Source organism: Sander vitreus, chromosome 10 (genome assembly GCF_031162955.1).
Source record: "Sander vitreus isolate 19-12246 chromosome 10, sanVit1, whole genome shotgun sequence".
Lineage (NCBI taxonomy): Eukaryota > Metazoa > Chordata > Actinopteri > Perciformes > Percidae > Sander > Sander vitreus.
This window is the reverse complement of record NC_135864.1, coordinates 10,713,669-10,735,308: the sequence shown is the minus strand read 5'-3', so window position 1 is coordinate 10,735,308 and position 21,640 is coordinate 10,713,669. Positions and strand designations below refer to the sequence as shown.

Sequence of the window (21,640 nt, the reverse complement as noted above, 5' to 3'; positions counted from 1 at the left end):
AGGTGTTCCAGGCACGTCCAGCTGGGAGGAGGCCTCGGGGGAGACCCAGGACTAGGTGGAGGGATTATATCTCTAACCTGGCCTGGGAACGACTCGGGATCCCCCAGTCGGAGCTGGTTAATGTGGCCCGGGAAAGGGAAGTTTGGGGTCCCCTGCTGGAGCTGCTACCCCCGCGACCCGACCCCGGATAAGCGGATGAAGATGGATGGATGGATGGATTGATCGCTATAGCTACGCGAGTACTTTCGATAGACCCGAATCAGTGCAGGCAACACGGAGTAGCTGCAGCTACGTACTACAAGCATCCCCTGAGCTAAAGCTGCAGTTGTCTGGGCAAGTTTTAGAGTGCCTTTGTGCCTCTTAACAGACACAAAATGCAATTAATATGTCTGTGCCACATGAACAGGGCCCTTACGTGTCACCAAGATGCGTTTTCAACTCAGGCATTGTTTAAATACACCTACCCTGGTCCCTGTCTCGATCCTGCCGGTAGCTAGCTTGCCCTGTTAGCCGTTAGCCGTTAGCTGCCATCCGGTGAGTGTATTCAGACAGGCTTCTGTGATAATCATCCCAATAACAATCCACGGAGCGGCGGTGGTGTGGCTATGTCCTCCAGAGGACAGGTCATATCGCGTCTTGAAGTTTATTCCCCCCTAAAAAAGACAGTAGTGCAGTAGTAGCTGCTAGCTGCCCTCCGATGAGTGTATTCAGCCAGGCTTCTGGAAAATCATCCCAATAACAATCCACGGAGCGGCGGTGGTGTTGCTATGTCCTCGAGTTACTGAAGGCTAGCTTTAGCATGCGCTTTGAGCAGCAAGTTCATCTGCCTGTTTCCCCTCTGTCTGTCTCGTTCTTTCCAACTCTTGTGAGGCTAGTTCTTCGTCTGTATACTCGGGTTCGAATAAATAAGGACGACCATCAAACTCAAAAGGCTCTTCCGTGTGTTGTATATCTGCTATATTCTCCATAGTTACGTTACTCCAAGCTTCCCTTGTAAAAACTGCGCTCTTCACTCTTCACACACTACGCTCCGATGTGCACACTACTGTTTACCTTTTCCTGCTACAACTGAATTCCCAGGAGACAGCGCGATGCTACAGCTAAGCTTCAGAAACGCTATTACTGTGCAAGCCACAGACATTGTTTATCCCGTTTTCATGTAGTTACGTAGTCACTGATATGGTCATAACCACTACAGTGCTCAATTACCTATTTTTGAGGGGGAAATAATCTAAACCTTTTGCTGCGAAGGCATGATCTGTCCTATGCAGGACATCCACCAGACCACCAGGCGCTCAGGGGATTTTTGTCGGCTGCGGGAGGGGGACGAAGGCTGTTTGCCTGGCTAAGGGAACTAGCTACCACACAGATCGACACTGACAAGCCTCCTACTCACCAACACCAGACATTTATCACGGACAGCAGATAGCAGCTAGCAACTAGCAGCTAACAGGCCAAGCTACCCACCGGCAGGATCAAGACAGGGTAGGTGAATTTAAACAATGTCTGAGTTGAAAACACATCTTGTTGACACATAAGGGCCCTGTTCATGTGGCACAGACATATTAATTGCATTTTGTGTCTGTTAAGAGGCACAAAGGCACTCTAAAACTTTTTTCTATAGAAAGTACTCGCGTAGCTATAGCGATCGAGATTAACGTAAAAATTGGCCAGAATTCTCCTTTAATACAAAACGAGTGGACAACCAATCACATAACTGGCTCTGCCCTGTCTGTTTCAAAATAGTGATATTATAAAGTTGTGAAATAAAAACAGGCTTTAAAAACATGGAACGTGTCGTATAAATGACCTGCAATAAACTTTATCTAGCTAGAGTCTTTGTGAGGCTGTACTTTTGAGCTGAATGCTAATGTTAGCATGCTATTATGCTCACATTGTAATGCGGATGAAGTATAATGTAGCATATTAACATGCTTGTATTTGTTAATTAGCAGCTGAGTCAAAGTCAAAGCTGGTCAAAGTCATTAGGATTCATTCTAAAGGGACCATGAATATTTGTACAAACTTTCACACCAATATATCTAATAGTTGTTGAGATATTTCAGTCTGGAGCAAAGTGGGGACTGAACGACTGACTTACCTTCCCATGCTAGCCGGGCTAAAAAGATATTGGCTTATTTCAAAATGTCACACTTTTGTGTGATTATTTATATATAATTTACAGTTTAAGTCTCTATAAAGACCAACTCAAATTAGGTAACTCTCAAACTGGTTTCTAATACAGAACCTCATATCTAATATTACTAATTACACATAATAAGTTATGTTTGGGACAGCAGCTATACACAACACTATCTATAACAAGTTTTAAAACATGGCAACAATAATTCTCTGTGGCTCCAAACTTCATTGACAAATAGCAGTATTATTCCTAAAGTATTACCCAATAATGGTTTTCCTAAACTTTTGCCCCACAAATTACCAAACACCTCACAGAGAGCACCCACCAGTTTATTTTTATTCATTAGCTCTACGTTAATAAAGAGGTTCATTAACATGAATGAGGCTTCGGTCGATTTTGAGCAGAACAAACATCATTTTCAACTTTGCCATTTTTCATAAGTGTATAATCACTAATGATACATATAGTATTGAAAACACTCAAAAAGAAGCTTGCTGATTTTCTCCTGAATCACACATGAAAACTCCACATTGTATGAGTTAGCCGTACATGTACACACACCTAATGTCTTCCTGTGTTCAGCGTTTTCTACATTTCCCGTCCCTAATTGCCTAATAGTTTAAACACACTTAAGTTGGCTCATTAGCTGTGTATGAAGACTTAAAGGGGGGAAACACCTGTTCATTTACTTAATGAACTCCAAAAAACACTGCACTGTGTTCAGGGGCAAGAAAATAAACCGACACATAACATAGTGGTCTCAAGACATACAGACCTTTAATGGAACTCCAATAGTAAAAAGTAAATATCAGCATTTATGCTTTTGTTAATCTACCTGTAGAGACAGACTGGAGCTGCTTTCTGGGACTGTAAATCAAGTGTTTCCTCCATTTGGCCTTCCACTGGAAAAATAATGAAGGGATTCATGAGGCCTGGGGCAAAAATAAGGAATAAAGTAAATACCCAAAAGAAACCATTTGGATTGTTTTAATGATATTTGCGTGTGTGTGCACGGCGAGCGAGTTAGTGAGACGCAGAACTGGTGAGGTAAATGACAATTTGTTCAAGTGGAGCTAAAACTTAAAAATTGAAAGGAGTGCTGCCGTGGGGCCTTAGTGCATGAGAAGTCTCTGCAAATATACATTTACAAACACATGAGTTCCTATCAACTGTGATCCCATTAAGTAGAGCTTTCTTTTTAATTACTGACTGTAGTCGTCACAGACTTACTTGTTCCTCTAGTTCTTTGTCCTTACATTGTATACAGTAATGCTTTATCTTTTAATCTATTCTTGAAAGATTGGATTCATGCTGCTATAATCAATATTTTTTTATACTGGCAATGGTTCACAGGACTACTGCTCTACAGGGCTTTATAGTGAGTTTCAGCTTATTAATTTGGTTTTACAGGCAAAAAATGTTCTGTTTCGGGTCACTGTCACTGCTCTCATAGTGTGTTGCGTTTGGCTGCAGCAGGCAGCTGTTTTCAGTAAAAAAGCTCTGTATGATACCTGCTAAGCAGCAAACGGGAGACAGACACAGTTAGCGACTGGCTGGTGAGCATAGTGGAACATTTAGCAGCTAAAGAGAGTTATTTCCCAGATGCAAATAAGCAACAAGTTTGCTAACAAGTCCTATTAACGTAACCCCCCCCAAAAAAAAGAAGAAAAAAAAAGAAAATGAGTTATAGCATTTTAACAGCATTGTAATTTCAACATTGTTAATATGATTATATTCTTTTTTTGGTCCTGCAAAAAATAAAGATCCTTAAAATGATGTGGACATATGATTTACATTTGAAAACAGGCAGGGTAAACTCAACCGTGTGTTCCACAACTTTAACACAGACCATGTGGTCACCAGTCCACAGTCCTTTACTGTCCCTTTGCATTGTCGCCTGACCTCCAGACCTCAGAATCACATCTCAGATTTTTCGGAAATGACTACAAACAAGTGCGCCATTACCAGCTTTGTAGGCCGTATTAAAATTGGGAACATCATCTTCTTGTGCTCTAGCCAGAAAAATTGCCACGAAAATGACAACAATTAGAAACTGACACGGTTATACAAGTTGTTTTAAGTTGACTTAAGGAAATAAAAACTCTTAGTTAATTGCTCAAAGCAACTGCAAGCTTCTGTGTTGATTGAAAATGACATTGACGCGACAGATATGTCAGTCGCTACAGATTGGGATTAAAATACTATTCTCACACAGAAATGGCAATTCAGTCTGATTATTAGGCTACATACAGTGTCCTATCTATGTATCTATCTAGTATCTAGGTGTGCACATGGTGTTACAGTATGACTGAGAATGTTTTTCACACAGGACCTGCAGTTCTTCTCATCGATGATCAATGTGCCGCCTTTAGGATGGACTTGGCCCATGCAGCGTTGCCCTTTGCAATCCTCACCAGCACCTTTGGCACAAACCTCTGTGCTGGAAACACAAAACCACAGGCCACAAAGGGCTCTGTAAAGCATCTCACCCTTCCCTCTCAGTATAGTAATTAACCTGCCTCTCACCTCCCTGTCCAGCAGCGTCCTCAGAACAGCCTGGCAATCACCAGACACTTCACACAACAGCCTGCACACGGGAACTTGACCCTCATGGGTCCCTTTCTTTTTTCACGACACTTTTCTCTGTGGTACTGTTCTTTCCAAATAATGGCGACCTGCCATGCCTCGCACACACGCAATGTCATCACATTTTGTAATGACTCCATGTCTCGATTAAAACGGTTTGACAGACCACTGTGAATTAGTAGCTACTTGTAAGTGATTTCATATGTTATAATATGGGACAGAAAGAAATGTTCTTGATGTGCAGCTCAAGCGGTTGAAGTCAGTAAATCACAGGCTCCACTCTGTCCATAGGCAATTTTCAAAGTAAGAAAACATTAAAGACTTATTAACTTTTAGTGGACTTTCAATGCGGGTCAAGAAATGGAAACAGACTAAACAGCCAATAAAAGCATGAGCCCATCTTTGGCGTAAGTCATGACAAAAGCAGCCCTTAAATCAGATGTGAACAACTCTGCCTTGTTCATAGAAATCCTACATCTAACATGCAGGGAGAAGCTTTGGGGCAGTCCAGCACCTTTATTTCCATCAATAATTTCCTCTCCATGGCTGATGACCTTCGAGCCCCCAGAACAGGCTGGTTTTGATTAACAGTGCTGTGTACTATATTAGTGAGACCTGCAGGGTTTGTGACGCTGTGATGGATACTCTGAAAAAAATCACACCATCCAGGTTTTCCACACTGCCCACATTGTGTTGGACAGAGAAAGGAATTCTAACGTCACCTCGCATTATATCAATGCTTCCGTGCTTCTCAATACTTTTTCCAGAATACAATTTTTGTTACTGGCAATCCAGTGAGAGAACATTGTCTGTTACCACCAAGAAATGACCCAGACCCTGTCTCAGCACATTTCTTTCAAACATTTCAAGAAAATCCCTTGATTTAAACATTTCGGTGCTGCTCTGTATCGTGCCAGTCCCACATTTGACTATATATTGTTGTTGGCTGGACCAGCAGGGTGGTGTTGTGATTGGTGTCACGGTCCTTCAGCCAGAGGGTCTGGGCTCAATTCCCCTTGACAGCCCAAATCCACCCTGCTGAGGTGCCCTTCGGCATGATATGGAATTCCTACTAGCTGCAGGGATGCGGCTCTGAGGAGATGCAGTTCAGACCGACATTAGCCCTGCGTGGAAAAGAGGTAGTCGGTGCCAATGCATAAGATTTCGGCATCCCAGCTATCGAGGTGCTACATTGGCCAATCTAATACATACAACACACAATCTTGGTTGTTGTCTTTGTAACTTGAACACTATTACTGCTGTGACAAAAGATAAAATGATTGCTGCCGTGCTAACTTTCCAGAGTTGTACAATCCTTTCTTCGAGTATTATAAACCGCTGTGATAAGCCTTGCAACTCGTATGTTGAGATCAGACTACGAGATATCAGCAAGACATTGTCCTTGCCCAACAGACACAGGGACAAAAATGAGCGCAGCATTCCACAATTGCTCGTTTTATCTCGTTTAGTGTATCGCAACTGACGCAGAATCTGCCATGCCTCACAGCAAAAACCCTTACATGTCACTTTTTTTTTTACCCACTCTTACCTATTTTGACAACTTCTCCGACATGTTCTGTGAAACTGACCCAGAGGAGCACATAGCAGTATACCAAATTGATCAGACCTGTGGGTGAAATGACGACATATGGTTCCAGGTTATCTTTCATTCATGCTGTTAAGATGATCCCTGGCACCTTATCAATCACATACAGTATGTAGGTCCACAAGCTGAACGATCGTGTCCAGCTTGTAGTCTGCCAAGTGTCTTGGCCAAGTTATACTCCGCCAAATGTCACTGTTTTTTTGTTTCTTAAATATTTGCTTCATCCATCAAATTTGAGCCAAAATCTCATCACCTTCAACTTTTGCTGATTTTCATGTTCACTTCAGATAAATGTTTCATTTATTGTTCTTTTTTGTGCTGAGTGAGAATATGGTCTGTTGAAACCATTTCTAATCCCTTTAGGATAACATGAGCAATGAATTGCAGTCAAGCTAAAAATAAAAAATAGTTTTTCTTGATTCCTGAAAAGTTGACATTGTGGAGGTTCACTGATGATTTGTACCCTCTGTACACATCCTGAAGCACGTCATCTCCAAAGACACCTGGTGGAACGGTTAATATTGCTGAGCCTTTTGTTCTTGGGAAAGAGACAGGATAGAGAGACCACATATTTTTAACACATTTCACCAGAATCTTTCTTTTTGAGCGGCCGTCTCTAGAGAGAAATGAACACCTGAAGCAGTCACTCATGGATGTCAATAAACATAGACTTGTACTGTTTAACATGCCATCTTCACACACTATTGTTTCTCCACCGAGGCCTGACTTATTTTTGAGGCTCCACACTGAATGAATTTTCCAGTCAAATATGAAGTGAAAGTTCCACTCTGTCGCACGTTAAATGGGACATCATTTGAGGTACAGATCAACATGGAATTAGCATACTTCCACAATTCCAGATGGGATATGCCGTCTGTAATTAGCAATAATGCTCAATTCATTTTGGCTATGACCATTCTTTCTCCACAGAGGCACTTACTTACAGTAATCCCAGAGCCATACTTTCCCACCTCAAGAAACATCTGTGGAACATCTACATCTATATTCACACTTTTCGGTGTCTCAAAGCACTGCAGCATCTCCTAAGTAGTCTTTTGAAAAGTCTCAAAGTGTCATCTTTAGATAAATGCTATTTTCAGTGGGCTGTAATGAATAGCACTTAAAAATCTGAATAGCTTTCGTATCAGGTTTTGTATCCAAAGTATTTTGGGGAACAATGAGGGAGGAATCACAAAGCAAAAGAGACAGAGAGGAGCAAAGTTGAGTAATGACCTTGTAATCTGCCTCCCTGCTTATATTTCCACCGTGTTATTAACTCTTTTATGTATATTTATCTTCCAACAGATGCGGTGACGTAGTGACACCCAACTCTGGTCCCACCCAGTAACCAGCTCTTTGTTGAAGGATGGCACAGGCAGAATTCAGGTGCTGAGAAGAGGGTAAGTGTTGGATCATTACTGTCATTTTTACATGATATCATTATGACTTCTTCTACAGCATTTCATTGTTATTTTAACAACCTACGCTTATGCACAGCGTGCACACACTATGCTTGTTAAACACACACAGGGACGCGCAGCAGCCCACAAACATGCAAAAGATTACAAATAAAATGATTACGGTGCAAATCCGCCATCATAATAGCAATGCAGAGAGATGCAATGCAAGAGAATGGGAGATCACACTGATTGGTTTATTGCATGTTACGCCCAAAATACACCTATGAATTAATGAAGACACTAAGTACAACCCTTTTGAACCATGCGCCCGGCGCACGGACCCTTTTTTCCGCCATCAAACTAGCAAAAGTGGATTCGGACGCGCACTCAACGCACCTGCGCCATGCGCTTCACACCGTGTGCTTAAATCGTTAAAATAGAGCCCAAGGTCTCAATTATCAGCTCTGAAAAGGCTGAGTTTATTCATCATCTGCTTCTTAGGAGTGAGACAGTCTTTGACTTTTTTCGTTACCATATGGACACAACATTGCATGTGCCAGTGGTATCTCAGTAAGACTGACCTTAGATTGTAAACGTTTTAAAATCAGGTTTTATCTCTCACATAAGGAGACATTTCACAGAAAAAGCCACATAATTAGAAAATAATGGTGTATTACAGATTAAAAAAAACATTAAGATCATCTTTCACAGTTAGTTTCTCTGTTTAAAACACAAAATGCTATGATTAACTCATTAGCAGTTGCATGATATTGTAGGTTAAGGTAGATAAAACACTGCAGGCAAAGAGGCAAGGTCATAACAACTGTGATACAGAATCCCTCACAAAAAAATCTGTCATTTGAGTATCAAATACTCAGCACCTGTAGGCTTGAAATTCTGAAAGAGGTTGAAAAACGATTATTTTCATTATTAATCAATGTGACCACTATTTCCTTTATTAATTGTTTTGTTGATAAAATATCAGAAAAAAGAGACATTTTTAAAGTTGGCATCTTCAAATTCTTTGTTTTATCCGACCATCAGTTCAAAACACAGACGTTTACTATCACATATGACAAAGAAAAGCAGAAAATCCTCCAGGAAATTATCCATTTGATAAGCTGGAACCACAGAATGTTTGTCATTTTTGATTGATCGACTTATAATTTCAGCTCTATTCCAAACTAAGTGGCTGAATACACCTTCGCGTTTCACAAATTCCTCCGTATTTATTGATCGTCGGGCAACGACAGTTTGGAACATAGCTACTGAATATATGTTTCTATGGACGTTTTTCTGTTTAAGGTTTTGACACTTTTTTTTGCCTTGACTTTTGATCGATTGTAACTGTTGTGAATTTAGCGAGCAAAAACCTTTTCAGAGCCACCTTCCAAGCATAAAAGCAGTGAGTATTTGATCATCTAGTAAAGATCAATTTTTAGTGGACTATTCCTTTAACTGGGGATCAAGGGTAATCAATCTGGAATTTTTTAATGGAAGATTATCATTTTTTATCTCAACACCAACTGATTTTTCTGTTTCTTGTTACATTGAAAGAATATCACATGCCCTGTTAAGAGGCTCTTGCTTTGTTATTGCTCTCTCATTGCTTCCCTCTCCTCTGCATCTAAAATCTGATACAAGAGCCATTCAGTTTTAAGTGCTATTCATTACAGCCCACTGAAAATAGCATTCATCCGTGCCCTCTGAAGAGAGAAAGACTTTTCAGTTTTCTGTCCCCGTGCCTCTTTTTCAGAATCTGTGCTTTTGCTGGCAGGTCTTCTCACCAGACCAGTGGACTATAAATATGACCCCTCTGAATGCCCACATCCTTGCCCTTAAAATAAATCATGTTTCTTTCTGCTGGAGCAGACCCACGGCACCTACTAGGACAGTCCCGTCTGTCTACACAAGCTGCTCTCAGATCACAATCTACCAACACACACACACACACACACACACACACACACACACACACACACACACACACACACACACTTAGGGACACCCACAGACAACATAGGATTGCAATCCTCTGAAGTACCCTGGGAACGATGCACTGCTGGCTCACCTCAGGGTTCTAAATAACTGGATGCCAGCTCTGGCCCAGCGCAGCCTTGCCTTGCCTGTCATTCCTCCTCTTGCTGCTGGCTGGCCCAGTGCGCTGTAACAGAGAATAGGAGCCAGTGTGGGGACCAGGGGGACTGGAGCTCATCAGCGATTGACTCAGTCCTGCCTACTCCCTCAATGCTGTGGGTCTGGCACTCTGCACAGGTGGAAAACGGAAGAGGGTGAGTGGGTAATCACGAGGGTGTTGGCCCCGTTCTGCCCACACAAAAAAAAAGCACAACCCACCACTATGGGCCCTCTTACCAGCCTGTCGTGTGTGGTTTTTTGAGATTGTCATCACAGACGTTCAGCAATGAGAAACACAGACGTGGAGGAAGAGGAAAGAGAAATACAAAAAAGCAGGATGTGTGCCCACTGAATTCAAGTAAATACAGGCTGAAAGCGCAGAGAAAGGCAAAGACCCTTCAGAGGGAAGAAGCGTTCAGGTTTCATGGTGGACCAAAACGTATTCTCAGACTACAAAGTAGTGAGCAAATTTAACGTGTCATTGAGGTTAACTAAATATGAACAAATACGTTGTACAGTTTGTCTGTTTACGTCTGCATCTTAGCTGGTATGTGTACCCAAATGGAGAGTGAGCAAACACCAAAACCAACTAACACACAAACTGACTCACATGGAGGAAACAGGTAGACAAATTCATTTTGACGCAAATCACCCTTGACTTTTGCCAATCTGTCAAAAGGCTCACCCCTCCCAGGCGTTATCCGCGCCGTGATATTCTTTCCTTCCGTCTTTCCTTTAGAGAAACGTCAATGTGATGAGCATCTAAGCTGGAAACGGGCTGCAGTTGTTTTCTTTGCAAAAACACCTGTCTAAACAGCAGCAAAGCCAAGGGCAAGTCTCGCCTGTCAGCGTCAGTGACAGCTCTTGACAAAAATTCAGCAGAGACAATTCCTAAGACGTCCACTCAAGCGGAACAATGCACGTGTGCTGGAATGACCCCAGCTGGGCTGTCTCACTCTTTTTTAAAGTTTTAGTTTTGTTTGTAGGAGCTCTGCAACAGACAGACATTTGACAACACCTGGAAGAAGGTCAAATGCAAGATATTCCCGTAAAGATACAGTCTTTGTTTTGTGTGTCTCTGTGGTTTCAAATGCACTTAATCCTTCTAAATACACCGGCAGTTTCAGTGACATGGACTCAGCAAAACTCTTACAGTGACAGCAACAAAAGGCTGGACTATTTAAGTGATTAATTAATACAGCTTACAACCATTTATAAAGCTGTTTGTATCATATGTCCAGAGTGGATTTAGGGGCTGTTTCAGTGAAGATTTACTGAACAAAGACCAGGTGGCTCATTAGCTACCACAGACTTAGGTTGGTCTCTATAGGGGGGATCTCTGAGGTGGTCAAGTTTCAGTCCTTATACTTAAATTTCAACACGTGGATCCTTAATCTGTAATGCCCTCATCAGTAGTTCCCATCACCTGCCTCTCATATGAGCACCAACGGGATCTGTTCCTATTGTATTGTTCCTATTTGTGTCAGCAACATGGAGTGAAAAATTGCAATGAAACCAAGGCTTGAATGTGGTAACAAGCTGACAATGGCTGAGTAATGAGAAGGCCTGTACACATTTATAGAGGTTTCTATTTTTGGTAAAACTATACTACTCAAATTTACTTAGAGTAATTTGCTAATTCAGGGTTTCTGCAGGTTTCACATAGAGTGCAATTTAATACGTGTTTTACAGCAGGTATGAAAGTGTGATGAAAAACCAAAAGGGACAATATGGCCTAGAATGATTTATATATAATTATTAGTGCTGTCAGTTAAACGCGTTATTAACGGCGTTAACGGAAACCCATTTTAACGGCGACAATTTTTTTATCGCAAGATTAATGTTCTTTTTCGCCTAGCAAACTTTGTAGTTTTTTTCACATGCTGTTGCAACAACTAGTAACGTTAGAAAAACTACAACACCACACCGGATCTAGCTTGACCGGGAACAAAACAACAGCACGCCACACACACACTTGTTTGGGCTTGCGAGCCGGCCAAAGAGTAGTAGGCTAACGTTACGTTTTGAGTGGGTGGCGAGCACGAGACGCAGAAATGGATGGCAATAAGATTTTGAATGGAAAGTTTACTTTTAAAAAGTTGTCGAGGGGGACAGTAGTTTCACGCATACACAGCCTGTATGACACGGAGAAAGCAGCCCAACTGGAACTGCTGCAAACGCTGTCTCATTGACCGGTGATCACTGGACGTCAGTGAGTAATCAAAATTATTTAGAAGTTACTGCGCACTATATTAACTATGTATATCAGCATACGGTTTTAGGACTGTGTTGTTTGTATCGTTTTTTTTGACTGTTTTTGTCATTTGGGACATTGTCCACCCCCTTTTCTGTACAGGAGAATTGTTACATTCCTTATTAGAAAAACGTAAAGGTTACAAATGTCCTGCTGTGGCATCCGTTTTTTTGGACCATTTTGTTTGTATTGTATAGGCAAAGTGTAAGTCTTACATCTCAGTTAGGTTAGGTACTTGTAGGAATTGTGCAATAATGACAGATTCACACGTTTCTTTTGTTTACAGTAAATAAATAATAAACAATTACAAATCTTAAAGTCAAGTTCATAAAGTAACTTTCTTTGCATTCATTTGATTCCCAATTAAGATACACTGGTAAGAATTGCTTTCCATTGTTAATATGTACTTAAAAACAGTTCTGAAATCTAAAATAATAGAATTTTATTCATGTGATAAAACATGCGATTAATCGTGATTAACTATAGAAATTTGGCGATTAATCACGATTAAAAAAAAATAAGCGTTTGACAGCCCTAAACATTATATATTTTTAGTACTTCCTAGCATTATAGAACATCAATTCCAATTATATAATTAATGAAATGAATGTGACCTGGACCCATTTAAGTGTCAATAAAGAAATATTAATTTATTTAGATTTTTTCCTCCAGTTTTTGCTAAAATCAAAACCCCTCGATTATGAGGCAATGAGATTCCTAGTTTCTATAGCTAGCAGTAGTGACAGTGTTTGCAACAGGTCTGATGGTGCTGATTGAAACTCTGAACAATCCTCTTATCGTTTATGTATAACGTATGCAGCCGACAGCCCGCGATCGGATACAAAAACATTTTACAAATAACATAACTGCCAACAGCAGGCAAAACATATATGTAAGACTTTTTTGAAAAAATAATGCTTTTTAAGACATTTCAATACTTGCAGATAATCTGTAATTTATAGAAATGAATAACTCCAAAAAGAATATCACAAACAAATCACGTATTCACAGATGCACTGCACAAATCATTTCTTATTTTCAATGTAGCATTTTTATTTAGAAACACAAAACTGTGTCACTGTTTAACGTCGACTAAACATTCACTTTAAACTGTACATTCTTAACTTTTTTAAAAGCATACATTTTGTTTACATATTCAGAATTTACAGGATGTGTTATGATCATTTCTAATCGATGAAAGCAGCTTTGAAATGGAGCTTTTATTGTACAAATACATACTTTACACATATGGCGGATATTTCGGTAGGTGGACAACACAATAAATCATGCCAACAAGTACTAGCATGTAGAAACTACTTTGACAAAACTGGTTAAACGTGCAATATCTCAGTTGTCTCTAACAATACACATACTGTCAAACAGGCTATTAAAATGTGGTCAAAATGAAGATCCTATGAAGCATTTCATGCATCATAGCCATTCTTCAATGCAAACTTCTGTTCTATAACGGACAGTTGAATAAGGCTATGTAGAGACCTCTAATAACATGTTCTGCATTTCAGCTCAGCTTGAGACTCAGGTACTTCCTGGGTCATATTCACCTACCTTCATCAACACTTTAACAACACAGCATCTGAATTATTATTATTATTATATATTATCCCGTAACAGGACGAACCCTGGAATGTCACATATTGTGAAAATGTAAAGCTAAATTATCAAAACGCAATGTAGACTCTACAAGAAACCTCTGGAAAACAGAGATACTATTCAATTATTTGGATATCATCTAAAGAATAATGAATATAAAATGTAAATATTGAGTTAGCATTGTAAAATTGAAATATTTCTATGTAAAATAACAGTACACAGTTCACGTCACAGCCCCTAATTGGCAAATTGAAAAACAGAGATTCATTTCAGTCCACTACAGCATTTTCTTAAAGGAGAACTCCGGGCATTTTTTCTAAGTACTGTCGATAGCAAAAAAAAAAAAAACGAGCCGAATCGGTGCTAGCAACATGGAGCTGCTGCAGCTAATGCCGAGAGCTCCCACTTAGCTAAAACGACAGTTTTGGGGGCATATCATAAAGAGTGCTTTTGTGCCTCTTAACAGACACACAATGCAATTAATATGTCTGTGCAACATGAACAGGGCCCTTACATGACAACAAGATGCGTTTTCAACTCAGACATTGTTTAAATTCAACTACCCTGTTAGCTGCTAGCTGCGTCTGGGATGAGTGAGTGTGTTCAGTTGAAAACGCATCTTGTTGTCATGTAAGGGCCCTGTTCATGTTGCACAGACATTTTAATTGCATTGTGTGTCTGTTAAGAGGCACAAAAGCACTCTTTATGATATGCCCCCAAAACTGTCGTTTTAGCTAAGTGGGAGCTCTCGGCATTAGCTGCAGCAGCTCCATGTTGCTAGCACTGATTCGGCTCGGGTTTTTTTTGCTATCGACTCGCATACTTATAGCGATCAAGATTAACGTAAAAATTGCCCGGAGTTCTCCTTTAACGCCTATTTCCTTTCTGTTCAACTGAGGAGCACCACAGACATGAAAGAGCATTTGGTTTCACCTCCCTGTTTAACTGTTACAACAAATCCTTTCCCCTTTAAACAACCAGCTTCATACTGTACTAACACATAAATCAAGTAATAGCTTAAAGAGTTTTGTTTTTATATGTATTTAAGGTGAATCACAGACATAAAATGATAGCTGCGTGTAAACTTGAAAAAACGAAGGTCCCGTTTTTTTTTTTGGTAAACCACCCAAGAAATCGTTCCTGCTAAATATCCGAACTACAGGCCAAGGCCTCAAAACCACACAGTCTGTTCTTCATCTCACCCGTACAACTGACACACAGGAATAGAGAGAACACACACTGAACACATTTCATCCAGTCACCCCACGAATCCTGAAGAGAGAGGAATACTGACTGAAGGCAATTTTACATTGTGTGTGTGTTTGTGTTTGTGTTTGTGTGTGTGTTTGTGTGTGTGTGTGTGTGTGTGTGTGTGTGTGTGTCACTGCACCACACACATAGAGCTGCGAGGGGGGTTGACTGTCCTGGCCACTGTGTCCTGACTGTAGTTCACGATGTCTGCCTTTACCACACGCTGAAAAGATGCAAAGACAGATAAACACACGTAGAATTAACACAAACAAAAGTCAAATCATCACGTTAAATCTTAAAGAAGTTAATTGCTTAATTTAGAAGAAGTGCTCTAGTAACCTCTCCCCAGGCGACAGATAAAATGAAGTCCACCACGTTCTACAGCTTTACAAAGCGTTCTAGAGAGTGAAAAAAATATTCTATAAATCAGATTCACTGTTCATTACAGTGAAATAATCTGAAGAAAATGTATTATTAAAGCAATAGTTTGGGAGTAGACAAAGACATCTTGGGAAATTCAGTTCTTCGCTTTTTGGCTGAGAGTTAGACGAGAAGATCGATACCACTCATGTCTAAGCTACAGCCAGCAGCCATTTGGCTTAGCACAAATACTGGAAACGCCTCGCTGTCAAAAAGTACCACAATCCTCCTAACATCACCCCAAAAGATCACTGATTAACTTGTTAAATCCGTACAAAAACTTGGTTAAACAACAAGTTGCAGTTTCACAGGGGGTTATGTGCCGGCGGATCAGCGAATACTCCAGGAAGTCTTTATGCTAAGCGACTAGGCTGCTGGCTGTAGCTTCATACCAGTGTGCACAGACATGAAAGTGACATCTATCTTTTGCTCTCCGACTTAGGGCAATAAAGCAAATAAACATACCTCCCAAAACGTTTCACATTTCTTTTTACAGGGCTCATAATCCATGCAGTGATTTAAGACACTGGTCAGAATATTTGTGTCCTGCCCCTAGGAGGCATCTCTGTTATCATTGTGAAGGTTTTTCTCACTACATTACTCTCAGACAACTCAGAGAAACACACATCATTTAGATTCCTAAGATAGTTTAGCAAACACACAAGGTTATGATAACACAACATGACAAAGGAGGTGTGATTAGGTTCTATTAGTCTGATGGGTTTCTCTACTTTTTCTAGCGCTCTAATCTGAACCACAGGCACGTAATGTAGCCACCATGACTGCAATATTTACTACAACTAGGATCTATGACAAATCTACTGAAATATATGTGTGGAGACATACTTTGAACTTTGAACTATTGAACAGAGCATATTTTGCTTTGGTGGTTGTTCTCTTGTCTAATTGGACCTTCATCCTGTGGGTAGTCCACCAGCTCAGCCTTCACAATCCTCTGAGCAGGTTCAACACGTCAGAGCAGTGGAGAGATGGAGGAAAACAAAAGGACAAAGACATGGGAGAGGATGATAAGAGTAAGAAGAATGGAGACCAAAGCCAAGCAGGGTGAGGACAATAAATAGAGGATGAGGAGAGGGTCAAAGGGAGAGAAATTTACAAAAGAAAATGTATGAAAAAGTGATGACAGCATGACATCAATGTGTATCGAAACAGAAACCATGTATGTTGTAAAAAATCCATCTTTAGCCCAGAATAACTGACTTGTAAAAAATTTAACTATTACGCAAAAATATAATGAACTTGAGGGGAAAAAAAGGAATAAAGTTCAAACGGGGCTGGAACTAATTATTTTAATTTTTATCAGTTTATTTTTTTTAATTAATCATTTTGTCGATAAATTGAAGAAAAATCCTATAGCCCAATGTGGTGGTTTTGCGATGGCCGACCAACAGTCCAAAACCAAAGATAATCAATTTATCATATCAAGAGAAATCGGCAAAACTCCCTTTTGACAAATGTTTGGTATTTTTGCTTGATATATATTTTAAAAGATTATAAGATAGTCAAAATTGTTGGCATTTGCGTTGTCTCTAACCATTTTATGGAAATCTTTACACTGAGTAGAGCATTTTGAAGCTACAGTTTACGTGGCAGCTGAATTTTAGGAATACATAAGCTTGGGCCTTCAAGTTCAAATTAACCTACATTTAATTTTATTGGTGCAACCGGCTGCTGGACTCTTTGCTGCAAAACCAGTGAAGAACAGACCAAATGGCTGAACAGCAGGCCCTGGTTGGCTGTCTGAATAACGAGCTGCCGAAGTATGGTGTCGGAGTCACTGAGTGATCCGTGGCCTCGCTATCTGATCCAACAGACAGAGGACTATGACGGAGAGGGCTGCCAGGCAGATATAATACTGTCAGGGGTTGTGACCCTCATGTTCAACTCTCTGAAGCTGACAGCTGATAATGAGGCTTCGCCGGCCCCATGGCTAGACCCAGAGCCTTGACCTGCTCAAAGCCTCATCTCTATATCCACGCCACTAACTCACTCATTTCTTCACATCTCCAACATTATATATTATCGGTTTAAGAATTTGTATACAGTGTGGGGGGTTTCTAGATGGAAAAAGACCAAACTGGAACTGAAACAATTAGTCTTAGTCAATAAACAGAAATGTAGCACTATTTTCTGACGTTGTAAAAATAGAATTCAGCATATCCTCAGAGTTTGCAAAACAAAATATTCTAACTGATTTAAGCCTTTCTGGATTGCCCTGCCCTTATGCTTTCGAGATTTCTGGAAATATCTTGTTTTTGTTGTAGAACTACTGTTGACAAAAATATATTATAAGAAAGCAATTAAGTCTCTCACACAATCATGAAAAAGGAAATACTGCCGGCCATGACTCCATTAGACACTTTGACTGAAGCACAAAACTGTAATTATATGATGAATAGAGCTATGGCCATGCATCAGACGTTTATTTTTTATATATATATATATATATATAAAATATATACACACACACACGTTTGACTCTAAGAAACACTACTTAAAAAAACAGCAAAAAAATGTTTTACTTTACGGAACAAACAGATGCAATATCACGTGTCTATCAACTAGCTTTTTTCATGATGAGCAAATTGGGTCCAGCCACTCACCCTGCTTGATTAACCTGGATTAAAGCACTTTGCTTTATTGACAGAGCTATCAAGGGACTGGAGGAGGAAGAACGTAGATGGACAGTTCCATTAGTCAATGGTCATTTTCAGTTAGTCAGCAGCCGTGTTGGTGATGGGAGAGAGCCTTGAGAATTTGTGCAGTTCTTCCCTTACATGCTCTCCCTTCTCTGGGGGTCCTGACCTCTCTGTAGCCCACAGGCTCATCACCTACTACCCAGCCAGTGTGGCTCCAACTGGTCATATCAGACCTAGGATTAATGCTTCTGGGGGAGGTGACCTTGTAAATCCTACAACTGCCATCATTGGGCACCTTGGTCTGGCTGGCAAGCTGAGACACTGTTTTAGCCCAAAACAGTGGGAGATAAACCAAATAAATCAGACAGCCAATCCTAACCTCCTCACCCCTACAATGGCCTACCTTTAACCTTTAACCTTGACTTCACGCATTAATGTGGTCAATGTGGGTCTATTTACAGATGGCCAGTGTCAGTGGCAGGTAGACCATCACAGGAGGCAGACGTAACAAACTTGTGTTTACACAACAAAAGGTCCTTTACAGTGTGTGGTAACCTCCATTGACCTAACACACTCCCTGTGACCTCCCTTAAGTTCAGGCATAACATTACACGTAATGTTAGGAGAGAGGAACCCAAACAAAAATCACTAGCTACTTTCACTCTTTTGCCAATCAATTATACATTTAACAACAAATTGATCTCTAAACAGTGACTGGTTAAGTGCAAAGCAGAGAAAAAAAAGTGTACACTTTCTATCCATTAAGCCATTTAAAATGTGGCTTAAGAGGCAGCTGCATAGAACTTTTGGTGAGATTTGAGAGAAAAACCTTGATGGCTCACCTGGGACTGCTCGATTTCTGCTTTGTTTAGCTTTACACCAAGAATCTCAGCTGCCACTCTCTGGAAACAAAGGTACACCTGGAGAAAGAGATAACATGACAAATAGGACAAGTTAAATGTTATAAAAGTCACCCTGTACTCCACATTTTTATTGTGACTTATTGAATCAGCTGGTGCTAACCGAGTCCCCCGTCTTGGCCGATACAAACTGACTGATGAGGCTGTTCTCTTGGCAGAAACGCTGGTGTTTGTCCGCCTTCACTGTCCTCATGTGCTCCATGTCGACTGTGGATGAAACACAGCGTAATGTGTGAGAAAACTTACAAAAGATAGAAAGATTTATATAGTGGTTATACAGCACTCTCGCAGGGTTAACTGTCACAAATCTGAAAATAAACAGTAAAGATAACTGTTTACACTTGAGTTAAGATGGGAGAGGATCTGCCTAGCGTAAAAGAACAGGCACGTGAAAACAAAGCATAATTCAATTGTTATGTTGCTTTCAAGCCCAGCTGCTAGTTTTATTTTTTAATTTATGGAGGGAGTCATTTCAGGGGGTTTGAGAGTGGAAATGGTCAATTCAGTAGCCCCTAGCGTCCAATCCCAGCTGGTACTGAAGCTTGATGTGACACATTCCTTAGTGTAAGCCTAGTACAGTTGGACCCCGAAGCCATGAACCTCTGTTTGACCCGAAACAGACAAACCAGCCCAGCTGTGGAGAAATGCTTAAGAAACAATACGTGGATGACCCAAGTCTTCAGGCTACACTCACAGTGAGAGCGTAGCTGGAGAAAACAGTTTGACTTATGAGTGTGCCGGCCTTTCAGGTGGGCACACAGGCTCAAGAACTGGGACTGTCACCTTCATGCTGATTTACTGTGAGCACACAATGACAGTGCCTTCTTTTTTAGCTATTGTGATGTGCATTTGACTCCTGTGCAGTGATACCATGCGCTTTGCTTCTCTCCTTCTTCACTTTGGGTTTATGCTGGGGTCGATGAGGAAGGTCACCTGGGGGTCTTGCTGCTGAAAGCAATAGCTTCGCTCTTTATTTCTGGCTTTGTGCGGAAAGGCAGCCACGCCCGGTATCTGGTGCATACATGTCTATGGTAGCTGGAGGAGGTCAGGCTACTGTACGGTGTTGCATTTCTCTCGTCCCCCCGAGTTTTACTCTTTGTGTAAGGTTTCATTGAAGTTGTCAAGGATTTACTCTGTTCTCATGCCCCTTAGTGTGTGTGTGGGTGTGGGTGGGTGGGTGTGGATGTGGGTGTGGGAGGGAGGGAGGGGGGATAAAGCTAGAAGCAGAGAAAGAGAGAGACAGATACATAGCGAGGAAGAAATGTAAACAGTGCACTAATCCTGTATTAATAATATCTCAGTAAGTCATATGACCCAAAAAACGTAAAGGCCAATCCACATCGACATACAAAATACATGTAATAGAATCATTTTAGACTAAAAACAAATATTACCATCATCATAAGTGACATATAAACACAAACCTTTCTGGACAAGGGCAGACACTTTTACAACTACTCAGTGTCCAGGGCAGACTGTCATGTCTCGGCCTGTACATAAACATAGCTGTCTCATAGGCGTCAGCAGGTTATTAATTCCAGTCATTAACAGCAGAGGTACCCAGCATGCTACTAGAAGTAAACACTACTAATCCTTTGGATCCTGCACACTTGGGAAACGTTATCAATCATGTGTCACAATCAGATTAGCCAACGTTAACATAGTGGCTCAGGAGCCAAGGAAGGCACGTTACTGTAAGTCAAAAAGGTGTACAAGTGAGTGAGGTTTTCTGCCTGTGGGATATGTGCATCATGGGGAGGGGAAATGTAGAACTAGGCCACAGGGAGGTTTAGGAAAAGCTTAATTTTGCTTATGCTGCAAATTGCAGGTGCAATCTCTGTAAACAAATTAATAGCGGTAATGTCAACTGTTTGCATGTGAGATGTTGTATGGCAGTTGCAGTTAGGTTGAAACACTTAAAGCAGTAGAAGAGTCAGTTGAAGAACTGAAAGAGTCTAAGGCGTACGTTGAAGTGGAATCACTAAAAGGCATTTGAAGTTTTAGTTTCAAGTTTAAGCACTGAAAGCATGAAATTGAAATTGTCAATTGAAGTGTAAACGACTACAGCCTTTCAGTTTCAGTTAATTCAGTCAATTTCAGTTAAAGTTGCACCAGAGGTAGATTAAGTGTGAGCTGTTTAAATAATTGTCAGTTGTTATGTAAGCAGTGACGGCCGTTGAAAAATCACTTGAAGTATTTGAACTGTCAGTTGAAGAGTAAAAATGAAATGAAGTGTCAGTTGATGTGTAGCGGCTGCAGATTTAGTCCCTGGACGGGTAGACAATAGCACATTAAGTTTTAGCCAGTTGTCATAGAATTGTATTCATTTTCTTCCAAAAAAAAAAAAAGAATCTTTATTCCCATGACAACTGGGAAAACCTTTAGATCATACAATGTGACAGTTCATGATTTGTGAACAACTACATTCTATTTTCAGTCACAAACTAATACTGTTGGGCCCATATTCTCACACAACAGCATTTGGCAACTGTCTGTGTAAAATGAATACAAGACTAATCCCACAGTTTTAGTGTTTTGCTCCATTTTTCTCCCTAATGTTCCCATTTCTACTTATCAGGTCAAAACAATCTTTCTCCGATGATCTGGTTTCCCTCTGTTTCTGTCAAACTGTACATCAGCTTAACAACCCCTA

General features: G+C 40.6%; 1 protein-coding gene across 5 annotated transcripts in view; it reads right to left on the bottom strand.

The window, feature by feature from the left end:
* Positions 1-14,489: 14,489 nt before the first annotated feature.
* rab28 (RAB28, member RAS oncogene family) overlaps positions 14,490-21,640 on the bottom strand; it is a 29,066-nt gene continuing 21,915 nt past the window's right edge. For 4 of the 5 annotated variants that reach the window (XM_078260199.1, XM_078260202.1, XM_078260200.1 and 1 more), the window contains 4 exons: positions 19,091-19,194; positions 18,910-18,987; positions 16,254-16,362; positions 15,124-15,210 (listed from right to left, as the gene is read on the bottom strand). In XM_078260199.1, the coding sequence (XP_078116325.1) occupies positions 16,267-16,362; positions 18,910-18,987; positions 19,091-19,194 (278 nt within the window). In that variant the 3' untranslated portion in view covers positions 15,124-15,210; positions 16,254-16,266. Of the gene's footprint in view, positions 15,211-16,253; positions 16,363-18,909; positions 18,988-19,090; positions 19,195-21,640 lie in introns of all 5 variants that reach the window. The other variant, XM_078260204.1, reaches the window with a different exon arrangement.